The sequence below is a fragment of the Pantherophis guttatus genome, chromosome 1 (assembly GCF_059756535.1).
Source record: "Pantherophis guttatus breed Tessera chromosome 1, ASM5975653v1, whole genome shotgun sequence".
Lineage (NCBI taxonomy): Eukaryota > Metazoa > Chordata > Lepidosauria > Squamata > Colubridae > Pantherophis > Pantherophis guttatus.
In genome coordinates this window covers 191,803,203-191,823,034 of record NC_142063.1, presented here as the reverse complement: position 1 = coordinate 191,823,034, position 19,832 = coordinate 191,803,203, and the positions used below count along the sequence as shown (strand labels likewise).

General features: G+C 36.6%; 1 protein-coding gene across 4 annotated transcripts in view; it reads right to left on the bottom strand.

The window, feature by feature from the left end:
• The window catches only part of EHBP1 (EH domain binding protein 1), a 302,398-nt gene that overhangs the window by 160,615 nt on the left and 121,951 nt on the right, over window positions 1-19,832 (bottom strand). For all 4 annotated transcript variants that reach the window (XM_034432474.2, XM_034432477.2, XM_034432473.3 and 1 more), the window contains one exon: window positions 5,109-5,298. In XM_034432474.2, the coding sequence (XP_034288365.2) occupies window positions 5,109-5,298 (190 nt within the window). The remainder of the gene's footprint in view (window positions 1-5,108; window positions 5,299-19,832) is intronic.

Here is a 19,832-nt window from a genome sequence, read left to right as displayed (position 1 = left end):
CATCAAGAAATATACCACATTAATATTTATAGAACAAAGCTTCTTAAAATCAACACATAGATATCTTAAATGGAGGAAGATGAATTAGAGATAATGGTTGGAAAGGGATATGAAAAGGAAATTGCATTGTTCAAACAGTTCTGTATTTCAAAAAATTGCTAAAACTTAGGCTGGGAGGAACATGGTGACTAGAGCAAGAATTCAGTTACTGTATTTTTAAACTACCATATTTTTCGGACTATAAGACACACTGGTGTATAAGATGCACCAAGATTTCGAAGAGGTAAGCAAGAAAAAAAAATATTTTTTGCCCTCCCCAGCCCCCAGGAGCACGCTGCAGGCCTCCCAAACCCTCTGCACACTCTGTTTTTGTGAAAAATGGGTCCATTTTTTGCAAAAATGGGACGCATGGGGTGGGGCTTCGGGAGGCAAAAAATGGCTGTATTTGGTGTATAAGACACACCAACATTTCCACTCTCTTTTGGGGGAAGGGGAAATTGTGTCTTATACTCCGAATAGTACAGTATTTCAAGCCTAGTAGTTAGATGCTAATGTCATAACATGATTGAGACCAGTCCTCAAGAAATGAAATGGCAACCACTGTATTTACATATATCACTTTATACGTTTTGTAGAGCTTCATAGCTGCTATACAAGAACATAAGAGTTGCACCTAAGAGAGTAAGAATAAAAGGGTAGACTATTTAGAATGCAGTAGATTAAGAACTGCCTTACTGAGGGAAGAATAAGAAATTATATGTAATTATATGCAAGAAATTACAGGTGAAACTCAAAAAATTAGAATATCGTGCAAAAGTTCATTTATTTCAGTAATGCAACTTAAAAGGTGAAACTAATATATGAGATAGACTCATTACATGCAAAGCGAGATAGTTCAAGCCTTGATCTGTCATAATTTTGATGATTATGGCTTACAGCTCATGAAAACCCCAAATTCATAATCTCAGAAAATTAGAATATTACGCGAAATCAATAAAACAAGGATTATACATAGAACAATATCGGACCTCTGAAAAGTATAAGCATGCATATGTACTCAGTACTTGGTTTGGGCCCCTTTTCATCAATTACTGCCTCAATGTGGCGTGGCATGGATGCTATCAGCCTGTGGCACTGCTGAGATGTTATGGAAGACCAGGATGCTTCAATAGCGGCCTTCAGCTCTTCTGCATTGTTCAGTCTCATGTCTCTCATCTTTCTCTTGGCAATGCCCCATAGATTCTCTATGGGGTTCAGGTCAGGCGAGTTTGCTGGCCAATCAAGTACAGTAATCCTATGGTCATTGAACCAGGTTTTGGTACTTTTGGCAGTATGGGCAGGTGCCAAGTCCTGCTGGAAAATGAAGTCAGCATCCCCATAAAGCTCGTCTGCGGAAGGAAGCATGAAGTGCTCCAAAATCTCCTGGTAGAAGGCTGTGTTGACCCTGGACTTAATGAAGCACAGTGGACCAACACCAGCAGATGACATGGCTCCCCAAATCAACACAGATTGTGGAAACTTCACACTGGACTTTAAGCATCTTGCAGTGTGTGCCTCTCCATTCTTCCTCCAGACTCTGGGGTCCTTGGTTTCCAAAGGAGATGCAAAAGTTGCTCTCATCAGAAAAGAGGACTTTGGACCACTGAGCTACAGACCAGTTCTTTTTGTCTTTAGCCCAAGTAAGATGCTTCTGATGTTGTTTGTTGTTCAGGAGCGGCTTCACAAGAGGAATACGACATTTGAAGCCCATGTCCAGGATCCGTCTGTGTGTGGTGGCTCTTGATGCACTGACTCCAGCCTCAGTCCACTCCTTGTGAAAGTCCCCAACACTTTTGAATGGCCTTTTCCTGACAATCCTCTCCAGGCTGCGGTCATCCCTGCTGCTTGTGCACCTTTTTCTTCCACACTTTTCCCTTCCACATAACTTTCTATTAATGTGCTTTGATACAGCACTTTGGGAACATCCAACTTCTTTTGCAATTACCTTTTGAGGCTTTCCCTCCTTATGGAGGGTATCAATGATGGTTTTCTGCACAACTGTCAGGTCAGCAGTCTTTCCCATGATTGTGATTCCTACTGAACCAGACTGAGAGACCATTTAAAGGCTCAGGAACCCTTTGCAGGTGTTATGGTTTAATTAGCTGATTAGAGTGGGACACTTTGAGCCTAGAATATTGAACCTTTTCACAATATTCTAATTTTCTGAGATTGTGAATTTGGGGTTTTCATGAGCTGTAAGCCATAATCATCAAAAGTATGACAAATCAAGGCTTGAACTATCTCACTTTGCATGTAATGAGTCTATCTCATATATTAGTTTCACCTTTTAAATTGCATTACTGAAATAAATGAACTTTTGCACGATATTCTAATTTTTCGAGTTTCACCTGTATATGTAAATAGAAAGCATAAACAACAGAAATAAAAATGTACTAAATAACTAAATAGGTTTTCCCTACTCCAGATAATATTTACAAATTGTCTCTTTCCCACCCACATTTGTAAACAGGACAATAGTCATGCATAATAAATGGAGATATTCTCTGAATGAAATGGGAAAGATGGAATAAAGTGGTGTGTTGATACTATGCTTGACCTTAGCCAAAAGGCTGATAATTGGATATTAACAATTGCTTAGCTCCATTTATTCATAGAAAACATATTTATTTGATCAGGTAACCTTCTTCCGTTTCCATTGGGAAACTCATCCCAAACTAGATTTGGAGTAAAGAATAGTGGCTATGGACCCTGAATCAACTAAATAAGAAGATTAAAAGACACCCACACCATATACAACTTGTCATATATCTTCACAAGTTGTTTTTTTCCTATCCTGAATTTAAGTGTCAGCATCTTTTCTGAACTTTCGACCAAATTGGTCTGTTTGTTAATCTAAATCAAAAACCAAGTAAGATGCTTCAGTCTTATCACAGAAACTCTACTGCAAAGAAACCTAAGCTTATGTGCTCAAATACAGCAAGTTTTAAAAGTGCAATTCTACACTCTGGTTGCCAGGCCTCCTTTCTCTGTAATTTGTCCTGCTGATAAAAAACACTCCCCAGGGAAGCTTCTGGTATCAAACTCTTTCTACCTTATTTGAGAGAATTAAGGCCCTTGAGGGACAGGGATTCATCAACAACTCTTCTGCCTAATTAAGTAGCAGTTTGATAGATGTGACAAGGACTCCCATTCAGCTCTTAACTGAAATGATGATATCTAAAATACACCGCTCTTAAAAACAGCTACAGGTTTTTTAAAAGGGTCTGGAAGTCATGGCGAAAGATGTCTCCCCCACCATCTCCTTTTCTGCCTTAAAATGAAAAGCACAATCATACAAGTAATCTATTCAAACAATAGATTACAGAGAAAAGGTTAGGTCAAAGAAAAAAAATGGTATTCTTGTGTGCTATTTATTCATTTCTTGCAATATTATTGCATGCAATTTGCACTTCAGGCTGGTAAGTTATAAATCAAAGATAGAACTATTAAGTTTGTTGTGCTATTTCTTGTTATTTGAAAAACAATGAAGGAATTAGCAAGGTGACTAATTTCCAAATATTGATCTACTCTAGGTTTGCTCATTGTGAACTAGGTATCACAATGCCATGCAAAACATGTTTACTATTATTTAAAAGTAAGGGGTTCTATATTAATAACACCTTTTTTTTCTCCCTCACACACAATAGTCTTTGGATGAATAGATGAAAGGAAAGAAGCAACTGTTCAATTGAATTCAATTGTTCAATAGAACATATTGCTCTTGTGCTTCCATGCTAGATGTACTTGAAAAAAACTTTTAAGCATTAAATTAATACACCTAAGGTTCAGCAAATTCACAGAACAGAAGAAACAGAAGCACACCATTTTGTTCAAAAAGAATGAACCATCATACTGCAGATAGGCTAAATTAGAATTAAAGAAAAATATTGATGTTTTTAATGGTTTTATCTGGGAAAAGAGCAAGCTTATTTAAGGTAAGAAAATATAAAGAGAATATAAAGACAGAATTACTAAATGGGCTGGATCCAGACTTTGATTCTCCTGGCATGGCCATCATTGAAGCAGAATTCTCCTAGGGAAAGTTTCCATCAAGAAGCCTGTGCTTCCTAAATCTCCCCAAAGAGTTGGAGAAGGCTGTCAAAGTTGTCTCCTTCCCTTCCGCTCAGATAATTCCTAGGCTAATTCTAAGGTTTTCCATAGATTGGAGCCTTTACATTTGCAGAACAAAGTCCACATCAGGTCCAATGTTATTCTATAGGCATTAGGCAACATTCCAAGTTATTTAACAATTTGGATTCTGCAACTAAAAGTTGTATGTAACTTACCTCTAATCTTGCTGCTGTTTCTTAACAAGTTTTCTAACATGAATGCATCAACATTTCTTAAAATTATGATATTTTAAGACTAAATTTACTTCCCCAATATGATATGATTTAGACGATAGTAATTTCTTACACCTGGGAACACTGATTATTTACCCTTGCTCTGAAAGTATACTCATTTGTGAAAAATCAAACAATTTGTTACAAGAACAATCTAGAATAATTTTACTTTGAAGTAAAATACTTTGCTCGGTGGGATTTAATCCTTGGTTAGCCTACATAAGATTATAGGCATCATGCTGTATAATCTGCATTTCATTGCATTTCTTTGAGATACTATCATTTATTTCAAATGTTGTTTTCAAGATTTGTAACTGAATAAAATACAAATTCCAGTACATTTTGAATTTTGTGCCTAGACCTGATGGCAAAAATAAAATAAAATAAAATAAATAAATAAATAAAATAGAGGGAAAGTACTGTTTCTGAGCACAAAAAAGTCTGACTACATAGCTTTAGTCTGCAGCATGCTTGGAAAATAAAAAACACTTTGTGTTTCTTATTTCTAAGAAACTTTCTAAGCCTCCTGTTTAGAAATTCCTTTGGTTGTGTCACTGCATAAGGTTTCAAAATCTTGGTTCTGCCCACTATGAATGAAATAAGTGAAGATAAGTGGAGGATGTATAGCCAAAACCATATGCATTAACCGAGAAGGTTGCCAATATGTGCAACAGAAGAAGAGGGATTTCAACTTTTAGCAAAGACTTCTGACAAGGTAGTACACACCTTAGGAGAAGAGGAAAGCTCTTTCACTGCATGAATAGCTGACATGTTCTCACTTGCTTCTCTTTCTACCTTAGGTGAGAGAATTGGTGGTTCCGGAGCTTTTCTTTTCATCTTCCTTTCTGTTTCTTGCACTGAAGTAACTTGATCATTTAAAGTCGAACTTGCTTTGGGTTCATAAAAGGGATTGGATCTAATTGAAAGAAGGGAAACAAATTTATTGCTATCTCGGTATTTTTAGTGCCATTCCGGAAAGTAATTAGTTTGTACCAAATTGAAACCAATGTAGTTTGATTTTAAAAAAGACATACATAGAGAAAAAAGACCTGCTCATTATGCTACTAGTTCCCCTGCCCCAAATAAACTGATGAGTGACATGTTTGTGTAGTTAGGTACAAATAATGCCTTAGGTCAAGAAATCTGTGGTCACCGTTTTTTAAAAAAAACTTTATTGGGAGTAAAATGGATTCATAGAGGCTTTATATATATTAAGTAGCACCACTTATTTCTGAAGGCTGAGATTTAATGCAGTAAAAATAATAGTTTTCTAACTCTTCATTTTATTTGTATCAATCAAGATAATATAAATTGATAATGCTGACTATACCAACATAAAGCCTCCTTTTTTGTTCAAATGTTGTCTAGCATACAAAGCCTGTAAAAGGAAAAGCAACATTGGGATGAATTTTCAAATTTAGCAAGTTAGCTACTCTAGCAATTTGACAAGGAATATACAATTTATATATACAGTCTATAATTTTTTTTAGAGATTGGAGATCTCTAAACAGCAAATACTGTTTACTGGAATCCCAAGTTGTCTTAAGCAAACAACAACAATAACCCAACTTTATGAATGGATATTTCCTAAAATCATGTACTTATAGTGTCTTTGTTCACAACTCATTCTGTTATAACCCAGAGAGAAGATGTATACATGAGGTACTTAATCATTTCATGAATTATCATATTTCTTGCATCAAAGTTCTTGATTAAAATAAAATAAAAATGGGGGGGGGGTTTATACCTTTGATTTTGAATCAGGTTATAAAAGTCTGGTTTAGAATATTGATATTTGCTCCCAAGTAGGTATCTGAACACAGAGAGGACACTATTAAATCTGTAGAAATTACATTTTTTTTCTTCCTGATCAAGTTAGTACATTCCAAGCAAAACACTGGCCTGCAGCTATTCTCCATGTTTATTTCTGATAATATTCCAGAGAGTATCCAAAAGCATTCTTTGGAATTAAAGCCAATACCATTGGCTGATACTTTCCTTTCAAGCATAGAGCTGATAGATAGATAGATAGATAGATAGATAGATAGATAGATAGATAGATAGATAGATAGATAGAGAAACAAACAGAATTAAAAACCCAGGTTGAAGAAGAAGCCTGGCAGGTGCCAAGGAAGGTTCTGAAAGCACATGGTGTCCCTGCCAGAGACTCCAGATAGACAGTATTTCAGAATTTGGATTTAAATCCACTACTGTGTTTATAGAAAAGCTTTTGAAGCAGCCTAAGCTTCTTTAAACAAAAAACAAAAAAGGTCATTTTGATGGATTATTTTGTCCCTCCACTCATGCAAATCTGATCCAGAGAACTGAGAACTTTGTAGAAAATTCTTTCAGTAGCTGCACTGTTTTAGAAGAGGCTTTAGTAATCTCTATAAATAATCATTTGGAATTTTATTTTCAGAGCATTTTGAACAATTTATGAGTCTAAAATTGTATCCTCCTTTAATGATATAATTTGAATTTATGGAATTCCATTTTCAAGAGATCCATATGTTGCTAAACACATTCACTGAGATCTTGGCCTGCAGTTTGGATAGTTTTCTAACAGATTACCTTTTAATTGTATGATTTTGGATTTATATTTATTTTCTCTAGCAAGCAAATAATTAATTTTATTGTTGTTGTTCTCCTAATTCAATCTCAAAAGCACTCTGAATGGTTTGGATTTTGAGTTAGATAAGTAGGATATAAATAAGGATGTTAATGCATTTACTACCACCCTGTGGCTTGCAATTTCTTTTGTAACCAGGAAGAACCATCCATTGGAACAAATCTATAGTAAGTAATTCTATGAGGAGTCAAGTTTGCTAATTATATAATTAGATTTCTGGAAAAAGAGGAAAGGCTTTAAAGCAAATATAAAACCTAACTGCATTCATAAACTACTGTACAGCAGAGTTGTTTTGTCATTGTTTATTACAGACAGAAGATGTGGATCTAGTTGAACGAAAGAAATAATTGAGAGGAAAATAACCAGGTTGCAAAGTGAACGCACCTTTGAGGTGTTCTCACTTCAGTGCTCACCAAATGCAAAAAACATAAACAAAATCAAAGCTCAGAGTGATGGCAAAATAAACAATGGAGACTTGCATGACAAAAGGCAAAGGTAGAAAATGAATGGCGCTCCATTTAGAAGAGAAAACTCAAGAATGTCTGTCAATCATTTAATTTTGCTAACAAGCTTGTTAAGCTGTCCTCAAACAGAGGAAATTCAAAGCAGGGTGAAATTAATGATGAGAAAAGATAAGAACAATGCATTATACATGGGATGTTACAGAGTTTTCTTTTGTTCTAAAAGTTATTTTTGTGTGGACATTTAACAAACACAGCATGTTTTGATAGCAAACTATCTGACCCCCTACGGCCTTGGAAACAAAGATTCAACATCTGTCAGAGATTACCCTATATCTAATGTTAAGTGAGTAATGAGTAAGCTGCTCACAGTTACAGAATCTTCTTTCCTATCTTTTGCACATGCGCATATTTATTTGTAAGAAAATAAACTTTTCCTAAGTTTCTTAAAAACTTCTCAGAAGTTTTAAATATGTGACACATATTTCCATATCTCACCCACATTTAAGTTAGTTCATTTTAAATACAACCTAGAAACACACTCAATTTAGTATTATCATATATGAAACCTAGTTTCTCAAAAGGTGTTCAAAATATATTTTAGTAATTACCTAAGTCCTTAATGTTTAAATAATTTATTTATTCTGGGTTGTTCCTGCATAAGAGATGCCCTCTTCATCCAAGATTATGCTTCAGTTACTTAAGAAGAAATACTCTTGTCCAGAAATTTGTGCAACTGTGCAAAATGTGATCATGACTTTCACTAAATTATATTTATGCTAAGCTCATGTGACTAGTTAATTGTGAAGAAAAAAGTATGAACTTGAGCTAAGATATGCACAAAATAGTAAAAGCAATATTAAAATATATTATTTTCCCAGATCTTTACTTGTTCTGGAAAGTAAGGGCAATTTGAGTAGAATTTCACACGGAAGCATCTTCAGACAACACTGGTTCCCTTGGCTAGAAAATGGAGATGAGCACCGCCCTCTAGAATCGGACAGGACTGGACAGGGGAACCCTTTATCTTTTTTTAAATGTTACTAGTAGTCCTTACTTTATAACCAGCTGTTCAATGAAAGTTACAAACGCCTCTGAAAGAGTCTTCACAGCCCCTGAAGCACTTCCGGCCACTGTAAAACATCACACACACACCTGGCACTACAGTCACATTAACATATTTTGAGCGCTTGGTAATTGGCCCACATTTACTATTGGTTGTAGCTTCCCATGATCACATGACTGTAATCAATTATTACAATGCTTTTTGTCTGTTTCTAGCTGTTTTTGCTAGTTTCCGGGGGAAAAATATTGATTTGGGAAAATGGATCATGTGCCTCACTTAAGAACCACATAATTCGGACTTATGAGACTGTGGTTTGCTTAACAACCACTGTAATAATGGTAAAAAAATTGGATCTGGTCATGTGGGTGCCTCAACCTACAACCACGACAACTTACAACAAAATATTCTGGTCCCAACTGTGATTGGAAGTCAAGGACTATTTACAAACCCCTACATTTTTGGTAAATAAAAACTAGGAAAATAAAACTGGACTCCCTGGGAGCTGAATATGGCAAAAAGAATGCTAGGGGATGGGGAAGATAAGTCAAACAAATTTTGCTCTCTCTTGTGGAAAAACCTTTGGTAGAGATCTCTGGAATCATGATGAACCACTTATGTACATTTAATATATTTGCTTTCTGAACAAGCTGTAATGAAGGAAAACCTAAAGAGGGTAAAAGCTCAATACATGCACCTAAAGGTACAATGACATCCCTTCAAGATAATGCCTGTTTTTACATTTTCTGATTTAATCTGATTTACAGAAGCTGGTTTAAAAAGTTTGGTTCAGAAGATAAAAACTAATGTGACTTAATGGCAAATTCTCAAATCACATAGGAGCCAATACAGAGGGCAAAACTATGGAATTTTAAGTTAAAGCGTTTACCACAGAGAAAACAGAAATACTAATTTAAAATGTCTTTACAATACTGATACTACCTTCTCATCTGTATTGCAAAAGACCAAGAAATGTTTTTGCAGTAATGAAGGTTTGTGACCACCAAAAATAGTTGTAATGTCTTAGTAGGCACAATTATTAGTTTTGACAGAAAATGGTCTTATTGGTAACAGATTACTTGTTTAAAAATCTGTACAGAATTGCAAGCGCAGCTAAGTTTCTTTTAAAACTTGACAGAGGCACTGAGTGAACAATACAGATAGTCTTTGACTTATAACCATTAGTTTAATGCAGCTGGGGAATTCTGGGAGTCCTCCAGGCTTAAAGTTGCCAAGGTTGGAGACCCCTGGTTTATTGACTATTACAATGGCACTGAAAAAAGTGTCTTATGACTGGTCTTCATGACCATTACCTTATGACTAGTGCAACAATTCCATGTGTTCAAAATTTGGGTGCTTGGCAACTGAGATGTATTTGTATATGATGACTGCAGTACCCTGGGGTCATGTGATTACCACTTATGACCTTACCAACCTGTTACCAACAAGCAAAGTAATGGGGGAAGCCAGATTCACTGGCTTGAATCACAACTGCACGATTCACTTAACAACTGCAGTGATTTGCTTAACAACTGTGGCAAAAATGGTTGTAAAACTGAGTGTGATTCACTTAACAACTTCCTTACTTGACAATAAAAATTCTGGTCCTAATAATGGGCATAGGTCAAGGACTATTTATAGAGAAATTGAGAACTTGGAACATGATGCGGGGAACAGAACTCTTGAAAATTTGTCCCACTAAAGCCAAAAGCATTTCGTTCTAGAAATTCCATATATAATTCTATATTTAAATGTACAAATGAACAACTATATTATACAGGGAAATTTTGACTTAGCAGACCTGGATGAAATGATTACATCAGTTGTATAAGTAAGTTATATCACTTGCACAATAGAAATGATACGTGTGGTGTAACAATGCACAAATGAAGTAATTTGTGTCAGTTGCATAATAATATCATTGCAAATAACAAACTATCCAATTTACAGAACAATTGGGAATAATGAATATTCCCTCTTCCCTACAGTTAAATTAAGGTTTCACTATATTATTTTTCCTAGATTTAATGGGTTACATAGCAGGATGACAGCTTTGAAGTAAATATATTTTGTTTGTAATTATGAACATCTTTTCCAGAATTCAAGCCACTTTTTTTTTTAATACTTCTCAATTCCGCAGATAATCATGGACAGTTATACAAGCAAAAGGCATGCATGCATAGTGACTGAGAAGCAAAACAATACTGAAAGGGTCCCAGTGCCATCACACAAATCACAGAGGGTTCCCTCGTCTTGAATACTGCAGGCAAGGCTGGTCACCACATCTTAAAAAAGACATACAGGAGAAAAAATAGGATGATCCAGAGACGGATGATGAAAATGATAAGAAAGATGGAGACACTTCTGTGAAAAGAGATTGAAAAGATTAGAGTTGTTTGGTTTAGAGTGTAGACAAAATGAGAACAGATTTGAAACAAATGCTTATCTCACACTGTGCATTGCACCCAATGAGTGCCGTTTCTTTATTTGCAGAAAGGTGACCTGAAATTTTTAAAATCTGTGTCATATTCCTGTAAATCTCAAAGGGTTTCCGAAAGGTGAGTAGGCAATAACATGGATAAGGAGAAAAACTAAACATGGACAAAACAGATGAAACATCAGCCTATTTTGGTCTGGCCTCAGGTGTGATGGGAACTGAGAAGAAAAGGAATGATGACAAGTAGCTTGATCTCCAGGAGCTTCTAGAAGAGCTAATGGCTTATGTAGACATAACACCTCTGACAAATACCCAACAACAATATGTGGAAGATGGATTAAGCATGCATCACATAATTCAACTGAGGGATTCACTTTTATAAAATGTGGCGATAGCCAACACTTTAAACAGCAACAAGAATGAGAAATTCATGGAAGATTGGTCTCTCAGGGGCTACTGGTTTCAACTATACTTTATAATTTCCAGAATCCTGAGCAACACCTGCTAAGAAGCAATGCTGAAGGTGGACTACCACCATCACAACTATCTGTGTGCCTTCTCAGACGCACCTGGCTAGTCTTATTTAGGCTTAACATCCTTAAACTCTCTCCTAGAACACTGCTCCATTTATCTCTTGGCTTAATACACCTGTTTAGAGAAGCACAAAATATATTGTAGCTGAAACATCTCAATACACCTGTTTAGAGAAGCACAAAATATATTGTAGCTGAAACACCTCATTCCAGTTTGAAACAAGCTGTTTCCAACCTCAGAAGAAATGTTCTGAAGCAAGGTGTTTCAAACTCAAATGGTTTCAAATTGGAAGCATTTTCTACATGTTTACTCATGATGATCAGTTTGATGCTAAATGATGACACAAATGCAATGACATTACACAAATGCTGTGGTTATGTATTTCTATCCTAAGACCTAAAGCAATTACAAAAATCACAGCAATTCTGCAATGATCTCATGATGCACATTTCATCATTGCCCTGCCCTGTCATGAACACTCATGGTTCCATGCCTATCAACTTTGCAGAATGAAAATCTGGATAACTGTGACAGTCACTGTGTACACAGAGTTCCACTGCTAGTTTATGCAAAGGAAGAATAAGTATTCTCTCAGTTATTACAGAACTACTTCCTCAATGCTGGGAGTGGGGTTGTGGTTGGAACTGCTGGAATTTGGATGACACACCACCTCCTCCTCCTCACTTCCACAATAAGATTTATTGTGCAGTTAGACACAAGAACGATGTGCTCCAGACATTACTGCTTTTTTCCTCTGACACAATATATACACATACTGTACTTCAATTCTGACTTATTATGTTGGATGAATGCAAATGCTATGATTTGCAAATTATATTTTACTGCATGGTACAGTGGTTCTCAACCTTTTCTTCGCCATGGAGCCCTTTTAAATAACTTTTGTGGTCACGGACCATAGCCAAGACCCTCAAGATTTAAATTTCTTCAAGCCTTCACAGATCCCCTGTGATGTCATCACAGCCCCCCAGGGGTCTGTGGACCAAAGGTTGAGAAGCACTGGCAAATATGTTGTGCAAATCCAATCATGATTTGTAACAAAAATTATGGCTTACTGTGATGTGTGAATCCAGCCTCTTTGTATCCAATAAGTATTATTCCATTACATGTAGAGAATTGGACTTCCTCATGTGAATTTTCCAGGTGCTATCCGTAACACAACCAGCAGAATTAATACAGTGTTTCCAACACCTTTTCATGGAATTGCTAATGTATTTTTTCCAAAAGCTGCTACAAGTTTACAATCTCCATGAAAGCTCCATGAGAGATCATTAAGCAATATATAATGGCTAACCAATATTAAAGGAGATCTATAGGAATGTTTATGATACAGTACTAGTATGTTTTTGTTGCAAAGAAACCATAGTTGGGGATTCCAGTAACATTGTTCCTAGCATACTTTGGGATTTGTGATCCTACTCCTTTATATACTAACAATCTAGAATGGAGTGTCAAACTCACATCGTCACCGCAGTGTCACATGACATATCGGAACTTTTTCCCCCCTTCGCCAAACCGGGCATGGGCATGGCCAGAGCGTGACGCATCTGCCCCGTGGGCCACGAGTTTGACAATTATCTGTTAAGGAAAGAAAGATGATCTTTTGCATTGCTAAGGAGGAGCAGCTAGATCCTGGTGGGGAGTATCATTAGAGAGTCAAGGATGAGAAGCTTCAGAAGATCTTTATAATCCAGATAGTATTCTATCCAGTTGATTCATACAGAAGCCAATGTGCTTGCATACAGAAGCCTTTCCAGATTTCTTCAAGAGAACATCACATTCAGAAACTGACCCTGTGATCTCCTCTATGTGAAATCTGAGCCATTCCACTGAATTAGGGCTTCTTGTGCCACCCATATGATCCAAATGTATCTGGATGGGATTTCAGGTGAGCAGCTGGAGGCTGCCTTTATTAATTTATTTTAAAACGCTGCCTGATGCTGTAGTTTATCAGATAGTCCTGTTTAGTACTTCTCTTTCATTACCATTCCTGGTGAGGTATGCAGAAAATAAGGGTCTTTTTCCTCTATCACTAAGGATGTCAATCAATTTCATTTGGTCCATATTTTGAGGACACTGACCTAATTCTTCTTAGATTCTGAGATTGAATGCAGTTAGCTTTCTAACTTCACATTTCAAAGTGTGGTTATCCAAGTAAAACATTGGTGTAAGAGCCATGGTGGCGCAGTGGTTAGAAGGCTGACCCTGCCCACTGCCAGTTTGATCCTGACCAGCTAAAGGTTGACTCAGCCTTCCATCCTTCCAAGGATGGAGGACCCAGATTGTTGGGGGCAATATGCTGACTCTGTAAACCACTTAGAGAGGGCTGTAAAAGCACTATGAAGTGATATATAAGTCTAAGTACTATTGCTATTTTTTTTTAAAAAAAAACAAATTTTATGAATCTGTAAATTTATAAATTTGCATACCAGTTGCACATATTAAGGAGAAAGAACAATATAGAAAATAAGTTCTTGAAATTTCTTTTAAAACTCACAAAATGTTACAGAAGAGATTATGACCGAACACAAAAACAGTGACATGCATACAAAATGGGGGATTGAGATTCATCTACAGCTTGAATTGATGGTTCCTGTTTCTCAATTTTATATTCTTTGTAGTACACCAAGGGATACTGCTGATGAAAGTCTGATTACGAGACATTATGCTGACAATGCAGGGACATAAATAGCCTAACAGCACAGTGGAAGCAAAGGATTGCTTGATAAATAAACTGAAGTTCAATGAAAAAGGAAATAAGCTTCTTTATATGATCCTTAATGCGCATGTAAACATGTGCCTAGAATCCAGAAGGAATGGTGCAGCAATTGCCACTGAAAAGATGGTGGGTGGTTTGTTCTTCACACTTTGACTGTCTTGAAAGTTAACTGTTATGCTACAAAAAGGGAAGGAAGCTACAGTTGCAATGAAACACAAGTCAGACCTGCTTAATACTTATATTAGGCTGGGGATTAAAAAAAAAAAATTCCAGCAAACTACTTTACTTAACTGGTATAGCTATGTCCATTTAGCCATGAAGATTTGACTTACTCTCATCTAATTTGTACACAAAACCAACTCTCAGACTTGGCCAAGTTGAAATTATTTTTCAAAGCAACAAGCCAACAAAACAAGTTAGAAAAATATACACCCAGAGGAGTTGCGCGTTGGTGATTTGCAGCGACAGGGTGTTGAGTGAGAGCTCGCTGCTCCTCAACACCTTTTAACATCGCGTTTTGGGGATCCCCTCGGGGGACGCAGGACCCGGAGAGCCCTGCGGGCAAAAGAGGAAGCCAGGCAAGCGGGAAGTGGGTGCGATCACCTCTCGCTGGACCAGGCGGCTCTGCCTAACCAACGCGGTGAGCCGGCCATTGATGGCGGGCGCGAAGCAGCAATAGCCAACAAAGACGGGAAGCTAAGAAGAAGATCGGAGGTGCGGTGACAGATTCAAGCCTATTCCCCTATACCTACGATCGTGCGGCAGAGAGGGGATCGGTGGTGTCGGGAGAGGAGTGCTCGGAGCGGCGAGAGGCAGAGACGGAGAGGGTGGAGCAGCTTGTACTCCCGGCGATCCGACAAGCCGAAGAGCAGACGAGAAAACGGGGAGAGTGGATTGCGTCTGCAAGGAGCTTTGGAGAGTGTGGTGTGGTGAGAGAGTAAAAGAAAAAGGAAAGACTATTGGTGTGGCTGGCTTTTGGTACTGGGATTGAGTGGAAGAAAGCAGAAGAAATACAGTGATTAGCTGTTTGAGGCTTTTAGCAAACAGGAAGTGCTTCCATTGAATCGGAAGAGTGGAACAGCAGCGGTTGAACAAGAAGACGCTCTGGCAGAGACTATTACCATCGAGTTTGGTTGGAGCCCAGCAAAGTGGGAAATTGAAGATTTCCTATTTGTACTCTAAAATTCCGTAAATACTATAAACACTATAAAACAATATACTTATACCCATATATTTATATGTTTATATCTTTCCTATCTTTCTCTTGAGTATATGTGATATTAATAAGTGAACTCTGTTTTCCTCTCTAACTTTATAATTTTATAATTAATATTAATTAGATCTCTTAAGCCATTTTATAGATATATACAAAAAAAAAAGGTTGATTATATATGAGAATTTAGATTTCTATAATTATTACTAGTTAAGAGAAAAAAGGGTTGGATTTGCATCTTACTAATTAAATTATTATATAGGATTTTATATCTACTTATATTTATTGTAATTTATTTATACCTATTTATACTTATTTATATCTATTATATCTATTTATATCCAACCTTTATTAAGATCTGAACTTAGAATTTATTAGTTCATTAACTTATTGTGGTCAACTTATACAATTTAGAATATCTATCTGTATTTATCTATATCAATACTACCCATTAGGAACTGAAATTAGAATTTATTAACTTAAAATAATTACTTGTATTGCTAGCCTATAACAATTTATATATATTACTTACTCTTTTCTAAGATTGAATTTAGATTTTATTAAGTGATTAATTGATTTGTATCGATATTTTGTCTACCTATTTGGAGGAGAACTATATAATTATATAATTAGTGATTGTTAATTGCTGGAAACTTTATAGTAGCCCGCTACAGTATTTTGGAAATTTAGAACCTAGTATTAACTGGAACTTATTGAGAGTGTAGAGAGGACCAATAAAGGAGCGAAATAAAGGTCTAAGAAAGCTCCTCAGAGAAAACGTGGCAAGTGCCACTGGATGAGAATTTGGAGAAAGATAGAGGAGATAATAAGAGATCAAAAATTGGTTCTGAAAGAAATGGCAAGTCTGACCTCCACAATTGCAAAAACTGCTAAAAAAGCGACATCTATACCTACCCTAGCGATGTCTTCCCCAGCCACCCAGAAATCAGTAGAAGGTCTCCAGAAACTAGACAAACCCCCTATAACTCCTACACTGCAAACGGTACAAACATCCCTCCAGTCAATCCAAGAAACAATGCTTGCGATGCAAGAAAAACTTTTGAATAGTCACTCCGAATTAAAATCAGACATCCATGCTCTTGATTTTAAAATGAATGAGATTCAAACTGCTATTGCTAGTAACGAAAATAGAATTTTAAAAGCAGAACAAAGAATTGAAAAAAACGAGAAAAAACTGGACACAGTAGACCAAACTTTGTCGGCACAAAACAAAGAAACGGAAGACGCGCTGATCCAACTTGAGATGGACAAGGCCTCGTTTTTCTTGCGTTTCCAGAACATCCTGGAAGATAAAGATGAGGATTTAGGTGACAAGATAGCGGAGTTGATTGCAGAAACTCTGCAGCAAGACAAGCAGGAAATAATTCGTGAGATTGATGAGGTGTACAGGGTCCAGACAAATTACGTAAGAAGAAACAGACTCCCCAGAGAGGTCCATGTGCGCTTTGCTAGAAAAAAAGTTAGGGATATCCTGTATAACATAGCTCGGGAGGAAAAAATTACCTATGGGGGAAAAGAAATTAATATTCTGAAACAAATTCCGAGAAGAGTGAGGGAAAGGAGGAGAAACTATAGGTTTTTGACAAATCATCTAAACAGGAGAAATATAATTTTTAGGTGGCTTTTGCCAGAAGGACTGCAAATTTCCTGGCAAGGGAGGAAAATAAGAATTGATTGTCTAAGTGATGCCCAAGACTTTTTAGAACAACTAAGGGGAGGAGAGGAGGAACAAACCAGTAAGGAGGATAACGAGATAGTAAATACGGAAGAAGAGATATCCCAAGAGCAAATTACTAGGGAAGACATAGAAGAGGAGAAGAAAAAGGAGGATACTGAGGAAAGAGGGAAAAAATCAAGACCAGTGAGAGCAGTAACTTTAAAAGGTAAATAAGAACAAGAGACTAGAAACTAATTTCAGGAATGAACGATACCAAGATCATATCGGTAAATGTGAATGGATTAAACGATTACAAAAAAAGAAGGATAATATTGTCGAAATTGGTGAAACAAAATCCCGATATTATCTGCATCCAAGAGGTCCATATAAAAAAAGATGAAGCTGAATATTTAAATTACTGTAAATTTGGTAAAGTATTTTCCTCACTAGCTGAGAAAAGGAAAAGGGGGGTTGCTATCTATGTTAAGAAAGGAATAATGGCAGAATGTAAATATAAAGATGAAAAAGGGAGAATACTCATAGTTGAAATAATGAGAGGTAACTCTAGACTGCTATTAGTAGGGGTTTATGCACCGAATAAAAAACAAGGGAAATTCTATAGGAAACTGCAGGAACAGTTGGCAAATTGGGCACATCTTGAAATATGTATGCTAGGGGACTTTAATGGAATTGTAGATCCAAAGCTTGATTATAAGTGCGATATAACCAAAAAGAATAAAAGATCTCCCTTACCAAAGTTTTTTTTTGATTTGGTGGATGAGATAAATTTAATTGACATGTGGCGTACCTTACACCCCCAGGACAGACAATATACATTTTACTCCATCCCACAGAACTCCTGGTCCAGAATCGATATGGTTTGGGTTACTAGAAAATTGGCATTAGAAATTAAGAAAGTTAACATGGACATCAATACTTGGGCAGATCATAAGCTCCTCGAAATTAGATGGTCTCATGATACGAAGAAAATACAACAGAGATGGAGCTTAAGGACCAATCTCCTAAATGAAAAAGAGTTCACACTCAAATTGAATGAAGAAATCAAACGCTTCTTCTTAGAAAATGGAAATCGAGGGACAGCCAAAGAAATTGTGTGGGACACTATGAAGGCCTATGTCAGAGGAGTAGCCATCTCATATACTGCCTTTAAAAATAAGGAAAAAAGAAAGAGTAGAGAAGAACTTACTCAAAAATTATTACAAACTGAGGCTGAATTACAGCAACGACCGGGAGATGAGGCGACGAAACAACAGTGGTTGATGATGAGACATAGACTGAATCTATTGGACCAGGAGGAGATAGCTCAAAAAATAAGAAGATCTAAGCATTATTGTTTCGAGAACGCTAACAAGTCGGGGAGATGGCTCGCATATAAATTAAAAAAAGAGAAGGAAAAAAACCAAATACTAGCTTTAGAAGACCCACAGGGCATCCTGTTGACGAAGGAAGAAGACAAATTAGAAAGCATAAGAAAATTTTATGAATGTCTTTACAAAAATGAAGGAATTGAGTTAAACAAGGTAGAACAGTATTTGTTGGAAGCCAACCTTCCTCAAATTCCGGAAGAAGAAAAGGAAATGTTAAATGAAAAGATCACCATAGGGGAGTTAAGAACCGCCTTATCCAAAATAAAGAAGAACAAAACCCCAGGCCCTGATGGTCTCCCCGGAGAATTATATCAAAAATTTGATGATGCTCTGAAATTGGAATTGTTAGAAATTTTAAATGATGTTATTGCTGGTATAACAATCCCAGACTCCTGGAGGGAAGCGTACCTGACGATCATTCTGAAAGAAGGTGCCGACCCGAAGCAGATCTCCAACTATAGACCTATCTCACTGCTTAACGCAGATTACAAATTATTTATGACTATAATAGCGGAGAGATTCAAGAAAATTTTAAACCGATGGATACATAAGGATCAAAATGGTTTTCTCCCAGGGAGACAGATTAGAGACAATCTGAGAACAGTCCTAAATACTTTTGAATATTATGAACAACACCCTGGAAAACAGATGGCTTTAATGTTTGTCGATGCCCAAAAGGCATTCGACAACCTGAATTGGACCTTCATGATAAACCAAATAGATCTAATGGGATTCGGGACTAACTTTAGGAAGATGATAGAGAATATTTACCAAAATCAGAGGGCAAATATATTAGTTAACGGAGGCAGAACCCAGACATTTCAGATCCAAAGAGGAGTTAGGCAGGGATGTCCCCTATCCCCCTTACTTTACATTCTAGCATTAGAGGTCTTACTTAGAAGGATTAGAACTAATGAAAATATCAAAGGCTTGAAGATTAGGAAGGAAATATTTAAAACACAGGCTTTTGCGGACGACGTTGCCTTCATAATAGAAGACCCATTAGATACCAGCTTAAAATTAATGCAGGAAGTTCAGAATTATGGAGAAGTCGCGGGCTTTAAACTTAATAAGAACAAAACCAAAATAATTGTGAAAAATATGACAAACCTACAAACGAAAGAATTAGAAGATTTATTAGGCCTCCAGGTAGTTAAGAAGATAAAATATCTGGGAATATGGATTACGGCGAGACTCTCTTCATTAAAAGATGATAACTATATCCCGTTATTGCAGAAAACTAATCAAGATCTTGATAGGTGGAGGAGGCTTAAATTGTCCCTGACTGGTAAAATTGCGGCGATCAAAAT